The following is a 10,689-nucleotide window of genomic DNA, read 5'->3' on the forward strand; positions in this document are numbered from 1 at the left end:
CCACCCTGAGCAGGGAAACTGGAGCAGATCCACAGTCCCACTGTCATCATCTCTCCTCCTTGCCACTGTCCCAGCACAACTGCAATGCTTTGTTCTGCCCTGACCTCCTTCTTCATTCCTTTGCCTTATTTATTGATTCTTGGCATTACAGTAGTGACAAAAGGCTCCTGGTGGATTTGAGACACCAAGTGACAGTTTGAAGGCTCTAGAAAGACTGATGGGACAGTGATGGAGTGTATTCAGAGCAAAACGTCTACATGCTGTGTTTGTACAGTGCCTAGCACAGCAGAGTCTTGGTGGGTCACTGTGGATTACCATGTGGTAAAAGAAGACAGCAGAATTTGTCCAGTTGCAGTTATTCACCTTAACTGCATGGGAGACAGTGAGTCAGGTTTATCTGCTTGTATTTTCCCATCAGGGAAAGACAAATCACTTCAGCTGGACACACATTTTCATGAATCAAGACTTAATCTAACTCTAAAGAAAACAACATTCTTTGGTCATTTTGGTGCAGTTAGCTGCAAAAACACTGACTTAAAAGAAAAGGCAGGAGCACAGGGAGCACCTCTGAGACACAGAGGAAAGTTCATGGGGCCTCTGGAGAGCAGGTCCTACCTCAGGTTGTGCACCTGACTTGTGGGGAATGTTGTAAACAATCCTTGGTACCTGATTTTTCTTTTAATTGCCTGGGTCCCACTGAGATACTGGGCATATGAAAGGATGTAGGGTGCTGGGCAGGAGGAAAACAGCTTCACATCGAGGCTGTGATGCTGATCTTTCTGGCAGAGGGTTTTTTCCAAGCCACAACTGTCATCAAGGTTTCTAACTTCGGGCAAGATTCAGGCCGATGCTGGTGTCAGCATGGACGGTGGCCCTGCACTGCAGACTATGCACAGATACTGTCCCTGCATGGACCTCAAGGTGGGGAAGAGCCTGGGACTGATGCTGTGGGCCCAACACATGAGGAATTTCATATCAGCTGGTCTGTACTAATGATATCTAAAATAACAGTAATTATCAGCACAGTGGTAATTGCTTATGCAACACACAACTGCGTATCTCCAACCTTAGCAATAAAAGGCAGATTTTAGCATGAGATACTGAACTGCACTACAGGGAGCCAGTTCTTAATCTTATTAATGTAGTGCATTAGGGAGATTATTTAACAAAAATCTTGTGTCACGTTAAGGCTTTCCTGATGACAGCACAAACCTCACTCCCCTCAGCCCTATGAATAGCTCAGTTCCTGTCAATGGGAGGCTTCGCACAAATTAGATGGTCAGGATTTGGTCTCTTAGATGAGCTCACTGCAAAAATGCACCTTGCAGTAAAAGGAATGACTCTATTAGAGACACATCCTTGATTCTTCACTGTATTAAACAAACGGTCCTAATATAAGCTGCAGTATATTGCACCATAAACAACCTCCATTATAATGTTCGGATGCTCCGAGCACCTGTGCTGCTCTTGCAATTCATCTTGCTCAAAGGTCCAGAGAAAAGAAGAGACAAGATGCACAGAGTGCTCATCTCAGAGCAATATTTCTGCATTATAAATACAGACATGGTTACAATTTCTACTTTTCTTTCCCATAACCCAGTGTTTTGGCTTGCTTGGTGTGAACGGAGCTGGAAAGACAACCATCTTTAAGATGCTGACAGGCGATATTGGAGCATCCAGCGGAAGGTTGCGGGTCCAGGATCATTCTGGGTATGGAACATCTGACTTCTAGGGAAGGTGCATGAGCAAATCAGCCTTCAGGGAGCAGTTTTTGAGGCTGGATGGCAAAGGAAAAGAAATGTAAAAGTCTGAAACAAAACAAGACAAAAATAAATAAGATGGGGAATTTAATCTTTTGAAGGTTCCCCAGGGGTCTGCATTTTGCTGTCGTACCTCTGCTGTTCTCAGTGGTGTTTCTTCCACTTCATTCCATTGCAAATGGGATCAGACTCAGATCCTCAGCTGAGTGTGATCCCACTTCTGAGCTGGTATCTGGAGACCAGCAGGACTCATCTCAGAGCACTCTTTAACAGGAGTAGGTTTGGTGGCAGCCGTGCCATCTGAAGTGCTGGTGGTAATTGGAGAGCTATGTAGTAGACATCATGACTAAAAGACATGGCAAATACAATTCTTCCGTGGCAGAACTGGGGAGCTAAAAGCTGAAGGTCTGCAAATTCATAACAGTTTCATTCAAGGGTTGGGGAAGGGGGTAGGAAGCAGGAGAAGGGGGTTTTCTCTCTCCTGTCTGATTCCAGAGCGTATCACTAATTCAGTGTGTTTAAAATGACTTGCCAACTTACTTACACAGGTCCTTGAATGACATTAGTGAGTCACACTGGTCACTCTTTGGCTACTGTCCTCAAGAAGATGCCTTGGATGACTTGCTGACGGTGGAAGAGCACATGTATTACTATGCTAGGCTCCATGGCATCCCAGAGAGAGACATCAAAGGAGTGAGTAACACCGGGGCTTGACTTAAAGCATTTTCCAATTATGGAGAGCCTTTACCTTGATTTAATTAGTCTTTCAATAAATAGATATGTGCATGGTAATCATGGCATTGTTTGGGTTGGAAGGGACCTTAAAGGTCTTCTAGATCAGGTTGCTCAGAGCCCCATCCAACCTGACCTTGAATGTCTCCAGGGATGGGGCTTCTACCACCTCTCTGGGCAACCTGGGCCAGGGTTTCACCACCCTCAGTGCAAAAAATGTCTTCCTTACATCTAGTCTAAATCTCCTCTCTCTTAGTTTAAAACCATCACCACTTGTCCTATGCTACAGGCCCTGCTAAAAAGTCTGTCCCCATCTTTTCTTACAGGCCCCCTTTAAGTATTGAAAGGCTGCTATAAGATCTCCCCAGAGCCTTCTCTTCTCCAGGCTGAACAGCCCCAACTCTCTCAGCCTTTCTTCACAGGAAATGTTCCATCCCTCTGATCATCTTTGTGCCCTAATTTATGCCTGGACATTGTTATGAAAGCAGTACTCTTGCTCCCATAGGTTGTGCTCCAGCTTCTCCACCGACTGAATCTGATGGCCTACAAAGACAGAGTCAGCTCTATGTGCAGTTATGGCACCAACAGAAAACTGTCAACAGCTCTGGCTCTCATTGGGAATCCATCAATTCTGCTGCTGGTGAGAAATGGGGGCCTTGTTGGGGGCAAGATGAGCAAATCTTGGGGCTGGCAGGGATTCTTTGTGACAGTCTAGCAAAACCTCCTCAGGCACAGCTTACGGGACACTCCCCAAATGCCCATGTGTAGCCTGACAATGTAGGCATCAGAGGACAGTTTAGATTCCAGCAAGCACCCACATTTTCTTGGAGGGCATAAGAGAGTGGTGAGTCTACCAGTTTCTCCAATAGCCTCTTTTGGAGGTCAAAAATAGATCCTATATTTGCCAATTAAATTGCCCTTGTTCCCAGCACTTTCTTGGTTTTTTTTATCAACTGCCCTGCACCGTGTTGCAAGAAATGCAGCATCCAAATCTGTAGAAGAGCAAAGGAGCAACTTCCTTCAGGATTAGAACATAAAACTATTTTTCTAGGTTTGTCTTCCCTTTTTGTCTTTCACTTTGAGCTTTCCAGTTCTTCCGTGAGATATGCCATTGTTAAATATACTTTTTTGTGCAGTTTTTCCACTTGCTGTGTTTTGAATGCATGCAGTGCCCTGTGAGCAGGTTTCCCAATATTAAATTTGACAGGTAGTGGACATAAATCTCCCTTGCCATGACTTGTATCAAGCCCAGCACTACTGCCTTTACTTCTGATCGCATACACCAGCCCTCTAGCTGCTTTTGTGACATAAAAAAATATCAATAAAGCTAGAAAGTGGGGAAGTTCCCTCTGTACTGGCTCCTGCCTGAACCCAAGCTGTTTTATCTCTGCCTCACATAAGGCATTATCCTCAACAACAACAATTTGTCAATCGGAAATCTGTGAACAATTTTATCAGCAATGCATAAGACCCGAGATGCTTATACCATCTTTAATCTCTGGCTTACTGTCTCTCTAAATGAAGAAAGGCAACACTTGCTTTGTCAGCATATTGAGAGGGAGGCAAAACACAGGTGTACGTGGGGACCAAGGGCCAGTTGATACCTTCTTGTCCGAGGTTGTTATGCCTGTGGTGATTGTGGATAGTTAACACACCATGGTATAGAATGCCCAGTAGGGTTGATCTTAGATGGTGCTGTCACAGCCAGTCAGTTCCTCTAGAGTCCAATGGAGGTTGAGAGTTCCTACCAGTCACCATGGGAGCTGTGCAGTTCCACAGGGCAGTGAGGATGGAGGTCTTAGTTTAGCTGACTTGCTTCTGCTTGAAGGGAACATGGGATGTCTCAGTCAAATCCATAATGCAGTTGAAGATAATCCTTCCCCGTGGATCTGTACCAATGTGAGCTCTCCTACAGGTCCTCACTAGCAAACATAACACTAATGATGAGCCTAAAAAGAACACAAGCATTAGGAAGATCAGATTTTGAGTCCAAATTTATAATTAGTCCTGTCTTTCCCAACAGGATGAACCAAGCTCTGGAATGGATCCAAATGCTAAACGCCACCTTTGGAAAATCATCAGTGAGGAAGTGCAGAACAAATGCTCAGTGATACTCACATCCCACAGGTAGGGCTGGTTTGGTTCTGTCTCCAGTCTCAGGCTCTGCAGGAGCTATGGAGAGGCCTGTCCTTCACAATAACTAATTTTTCATACCTTCTCAGTGAGTTATTAGAGTTTCTTGGTTGATGTTTCAGCATGGAAGAATGTGAAGCCCTCTGTACCAGGCTGGCTATTATGGTGAACGGGAGTTTTCAGTGCATTGGCTCTTTGCAGCACATCAAGAGCAGGTCTGTAAAATGTACCTATTTCACTTTTTCTGAATGGCATATGGAGTTACTGACCTACAGCTTTGAGGGCTCAGAACATGAGACCTTTGGTAACAGGGCATCAAAATGACGTCATTTTCTGATTTATGTTTCTCACTACACCATTGAAATTCTCTGTTAACTCATGCACTTTCTACTCTCTCACAGCCTTTTTTTCCCAGAGATGTGTTCCCCAAAGTAATCTGTTCACTGCTGAAAATGTGAAATGCATGTTAGGGTTGAGCTTCAATTTTATTAGTTATCACAATAGCTCAGCTTCTTATTAAGATTCACTCCAAGTTAACAACCCTGACCCCATTCAAGCTGCACTCTGCCTGGATTAGATTTCCCCAAAGAGGCTGGGCAGCACTCTCAAAGGATTTTCTTTATCTGTTTCTCTTTCCTACTGTGTTAATTGTGATTTACCTTTTCCCCTAGGTTTGGAAGAGGATTCACTGTGAAGATGCACTTAAATAGCAATGCAGTTAGCACTGAGACGCTGACAGAGTTCATGAAGTCACACTTCCCAAATACATGCCTGAAGGTACGTGGGACAAACGCTTTCAGGAGAGGCCCTCTCAATCCCTTCAAATTAACCAAGAGGATCTTACAAGATAGATGTCTTGTAACACACTGTGCATGTAGATCTGTGCTCTCAGAGCATAAGGGATTCATACACACACACTTGTCAATGCAATCAGTGACATTGTCCAAGGGTTGGAGCACCAAAGTTCCTTGGTGGCTTAAATAACCTCAGCCAAACAGCTGCAGTGATCCTGTAAGGCAGCTGTTAGGTGACCCTCTGCCCCTGTGAATGGTCCCACTGAAGCCTGAACTGCATGGAGACACATTTCATATTCATATTCACGAGATGGGTGGGTGCTTCCAGTACCTTCCCCACCAGAGTAACTGAGTGACGAATCCCATCCATCGTCTGTAATCCAATCTCTGCATTGATCAAAACGACAGAGTTGGAGCTGAAAAATGCTATGACTGCCCTCAAGCTTCCAGCTCTGGAGCTTAGTTATCATCTCCCAGTCACAAAAACTTCCAATGGGTCAACACCAGTCAATACTGGACAATAATATCTCTCACCTTTGGGAGCCAGAAGGGGAGAACACAGCCTCTAGCCCTTCATCCTCCCATGGCTCAGCTCCTCTTCGCTTTTATTCACAGCCAAACAGCCATCAGATCTGTTGGCTTTTTATAGGCAGCAACCTCTTAACTTTACCCCATCATTCCTCTTCCCACAGGATCGGCATTTCAACATGGTGGAGTATCACGTCCCAGTCTCTGCAGGAGGGGTAGCAAATATATTTGATCTCCTGGAAGCCAGCAAAGCAACCTTCAATATCAGGCACTTCTCAGTGAGTCAAACAACGTTAGAGGAGGTAAGGAATTAAAGATGTGTGGCCATCCATTTAAAACTGTTAACAGGGGAGCAGACTGATGGTTACACATAATGGACTGCTGCACACAATAGACTACATTTTGAAAAGGATTTCCGTCTATATTCCTCCTGGGGATAATTTATCAGTACTACTGCCCCCAGATACCTGCGCTGGCACTAGGAAAACGCACACAGAAAGCTGTCTGTAGCGTAAAGGATCTGTTCTTCCTTCTGTGACTGCTGATTTCAGCAGATTCATGGGTGTGGATGAAGGGCAGGATTATGAATCACCCCCGAGTCCAGTGCTAGGCTTCCTGGCAGTGGACTCTTCCCACCACTCCTGGAAATTTGCTTGATTTCACTCTTTCTTGTACCAAATTTGGGTTATAAGTTCATTCAGCATTACTCCAAACCTAGCTTCATGGTTCAGTTCCTTCCATGTTCCCTTGGAAGAACATTCCCACTGGCATCAAAATCTTGTAGGAGACACATCAGCTGAAGCAATGCTGCAAGGACTATCCAGAAGAAATCATCCTGTTGAGCATCAGTATCTGATATCTTAGGTCTGTCCCACAGACAGGAGCAGAAACTGCAGCCCTGTGATCCTACGAGTTGTTAAATGGAGATCTGGGGGAGGAGGTCCTCAGAATTGTTTTAATAAAGGGCAGTGGTGAGAGAAACGGGCAGACAAACCACAGGAAGCCCCGAGTCATGTTTTGTGGGAGCACCACTTGGATTTGTGTATATGCAAATGTGATTGCAGGTAGTGTTCTAGCAAGAATATTTTATGTATTCATTAGATACCATTCAAACGAAGACCATTGCGTGTGATTGTCCTGGTTTGGACAATATGCACCTGTCTATATAATAAGCAGTTGTGTGTGCACAGATGTCAATTATATAGAGACAGATGGGTTTATAAAGTCATAATGCAGCTGTATGACACAGCTATCATGTGGGTATTACCTCACTAGCTGAAACGTGAGCTGCAGGACAATTAGATGTTGAAGAGGAACGTCTGCCTTTGCATCCCGGTGTCGGTTCAGCGGTACAGGACTGCGCGGCTGTTTATTTACGTGAATCCATTCCTGAGCACTCTCCCCAGGCTCGCAGTCAAATGAACAGCCATTCCTTTTTGATGTTCATTCATCCTATAAATTCTTTATGCTGTCACATACTGAATGTTTTCCTTTAAACCTCTAGGTTTTCATCAGCTTTGCTAAAGACCAAGCAGATCCTGATGGCACGGATGCAGGTCCTGATGTGACACTGGACAGCTCTGACACAAGTAGCCAAGATAGCACCATAAGCTCCATCTATTGAAGGATCCCCCAACCGCAGGGGATCATAGAAGCTGGGGAAAAGACCTGATGACCCTTTGGGGTTCTTCCAGCCCTGTTTTCTATGATTCTGGGATGGTGGGGATAAAAAGTCACCTTTTCTTAAAGTTCTTCTCTCTTTTTTTTGTTTTTGTTTTTGATTTGCACTTATTTTGTTACTAGGCACATGGTAGGCATTTAAGACTGGCATTTGGTTACAAATCAGATTGGTCTTTCCACAGGTTCCTTTTTTCCCCCCGCCCCTCAGTTCTTGTTTTGTGATCACTTGAATGCCTGTGAGGACTTATTTGACACCACCTGCTGCTCGTGGCCACTTGCTCAGAGCAGAAATGGCTGTGGTGGAGCAGAGGAGCTGTCAGCAGTGCAGGGTGTTTGACAACAAAGCAGCCCCACGGCTGCCCTCTCTGAGAGCCCAATCTCCACTCCCTGTGCAGCAACAGACTTTCTGGGTGACCATGAGAAGGTTGCTCAGTTTTGCCAGGTTCCCCACAGGTGAAATGGGGTTCACCCTTGCCCTACCTCACAGGGGTGTCGTGAGGACGTAGGTGTTATGTACTGAGAGTCGCATGTGCCATTGGTGGGGGCCACCTTTGGTAACGCCGTAAAGCTTATCTGTACGTGTGGGTTATATCAGTACAAATATAATTATTTTAAAAGTCAGCACTTCCAGTGGTTTCAGTTTGTTCCTGTTTATTCCAGCTCTATGTAACTCCTTGAGTCAGTCCTCCAGTCCCAAGCAGTTCCTGGCTCTTGGTACCCAACAGATCATTCCACCAGCCAGCCCCTTTCTCCGTCAGGATTGCTCCGTTGCAGCAGAAGAATGGTACGAAGCAAGTATATTGGTTGAACCCTCTGATAGGAAGTTCACTTTGTAAGGTTGTGTTTCCCTGAGCAGAGTAAAAGCAACGAGCTTCTCCCTTGCTCAGAAATCCTGACATCTCCCTCTGGCAACCTCCCTCTCCCAGGCTTCCTTTTCAGTGACCATCCTCCTCAACACGCAAGCAGTGGCTGCCACTGTCACTCCAGAGCTGTATTTTCCCACGTAATAAGGCATAATTAGCCTCTCCTTCAAAGACTCTGCCCGCTGGCTTTAAACGAGACCTCTGCCTACCTTTGAGCAGCAGCAGCTGAGTTCAGCACACCAGCACGCACATCCTGCTCTCCCCCCTGAGAACCACTAATAAGTAGAAGAGTTTAATATTAACTCTTTATTACATGTATCAGCACAAGACTTCAAAGACTCAGTTTTAGGTCAGGGCTTGATGTACGTGGTGCTATTCAAGCACATAACGAACTTAAAGTCTTTGAGCTCAATAAACTCGCTCTTGCTGGTGGAAGATTGCCGAGGAAGCCAGGCTGTGTTTGCCTTGCAGGACCTGGGAAGGCCCATATGGCACTGGGATTTGCACACCTAATTCCAGCCAGAGGTTTGGGGTCTGTTGGGTTTTTGTTTTTTTTCTCCCCCAAAGCTCATTTGAGCCAAAGGAAACTTTAGATGAAAGCTTCAATGACACATCTTTCTCACCTTGATCATCAGAAGAGTTTGACTAGTTCAGTTCCCATTTGATGCTCAGGCTTGCTGAGATAATCACACAACGAATAGGTTCTTTAAATATCAAGGATGTTCAGGATTTTACAGTGGGATACTGAAGTTCAGAGTTTAGCGACTGCAAGGAGGTCACATTTTCTCCTTGATCTTGGTGTAGACTTCTTCCTGATAGCAGGAGGAGTTTTGTTATGGATTGAAAGTATTATCAAGCCCTGAATTATGCCCCAACCTGCTGACTGTAATTAAAACTGGAATTCAGCTTCTTTCCAGAATGCATTTGACACCTGCAGTTTATAAGTAACTGAAAAAGCTGCCCAGACATTCATTGGAGCTTCTATTATTATGTCTCCAGCTCTGAAAAAGCACTTTTTTTTTTTCCCCTCATTTTCATTGCATATCTTATACAGATCACAGTATAAAATTAAGCTTTTCTCTAATGGAGGGCTTGCGCTCCCTGCAAAGGACTCGGAGCATGAATGCCAATGATTTAAATGCAGCCTTGTAATACCAATCAGAGTATTATTTTATTATGTCGATGGCTTTGCAACTGCCAGTGAAAGATGGATCTTCAGACTCTGTCCAGATGTACTTTACATTTAATTGAGGGAGACTGATACAAAGCTATTCTTTTGTCCCTTTAGAGCCTACTAATCAAAGAAAAAAAAAAAAAAAAAGAAAAAGGAAGGGATTCATTGGAATACTTAATACTTAAGCAAGTTGCAGTTTAATTGGGTAAAATAGAGTTTTCAAAAAAAAAAAAAAGCAAAAAGCATCCTTTGAATTTCCACCCAATTCTGGCATTAATAGAAACATCTGCTTCATGCAAAATGTGTCCTGGCCGTGATATATGCTCTCCATTTTCTCTTGCAGGTAAAAATAAAACATCTGCTATTGCAATCAAGTCTGTAGGTATTGGTCCAAACAAGCCAAAGTTTACATACTTAAGGGAATTTAGTGGAAACCTGTGGGGAGCAGTTACAACTGTTTAGGGGCTGGAAGCATCTGGCAAGGAGGTTGTATATAACATCACCAGGGGCTGACTTACCTTTTGTGCCGCGTTACAGCTCTCCCTGCAGAGCCTCAGAGATTCAACCTGTTCCTCCTGGAGGTAGGACACAGCCCAGGCTCAATTTTGGGGTGATAAATGTGGAAGCTAATACTGTCCTGCCCCCAAACACCAGCTCTGGGTTTCTCATTGCCCCTTTGCCTCCCTCAGGAGGGTTGATTTTGGTTCCAGGGGTGACCAGAAACACTGAGCCCTGCCCAAGAAACAACAAATAAAATCCGTTTTAAAGGCTATGGGCAGGCTGTACAGGGGGAGGATGGGGATGCTCCCCTATCTCTGGTGCTTGTGGTAATCCTCACCCAGCTGATGTGCTGGTGTAATAAACAGCAGGTGCCCCCCTGTTGTCAGCCCCCTCAGAAATTTTTGCTTGGCATGATTCTGCTTTCAAAAAAAGCCAGGCAGACAACCAGCTCAGCCCCCTCTTTGCTCAAGCAGGGAGGGAAGATCATTGAAAACACTGACCCTGCTGTCCCTGGAAGGGAGAGA

At 44.8% G+C, this 10,689-nt stretch overlaps 1 protein-coding gene across 1 annotated transcript in view; it reads left to right on the forward strand.

Annotated features, from left to right (window-relative positions):
• The window catches only part of ABCA12 (ATP binding cassette subfamily A member 12), a gene marked incomplete at its 5' end in the record, with an annotated part of 54,247 nt that extends 46,676 nt beyond the window's left edge, over positions 1-7,571 (forward strand). Inside the window, 8 exons of the mRNA XM_010169425.1 lie at positions 1,587-1,710; positions 2,309-2,453; positions 2,998-3,132; positions 4,516-4,619; positions 4,748-4,840; positions 5,297-5,402; positions 6,112-6,249; positions 7,452-7,571. Coding sequence (XP_010167727.1) covers positions 1,587-1,710; positions 2,309-2,453; positions 2,998-3,132; positions 4,516-4,619; positions 4,748-4,840; positions 5,297-5,402; positions 6,112-6,249; positions 7,452-7,571 — 965 coding nt within the window. The remainder of the gene's footprint in view (positions 1-1,586; positions 1,711-2,308; positions 2,454-2,997; positions 3,133-4,515; positions 4,620-4,747; positions 4,841-5,296; positions 5,403-6,111; positions 6,250-7,451) is intronic.
• Positions 7,572-10,689: the final 3,118 nt, after the last annotated feature.

The sequence above is a fragment of the Antrostomus carolinensis genome, unplaced genomic scaffold (assembly GCF_000700745.2).
Source record: "Antrostomus carolinensis isolate BGI_N321 unplaced genomic scaffold, ASM70074v2 scaffold14616, whole genome shotgun sequence".
In the NCBI taxonomy this organism is placed as follows: Eukaryota; Metazoa; Chordata; class Aves; order Caprimulgiformes; family Caprimulgidae; genus Antrostomus; species Antrostomus carolinensis.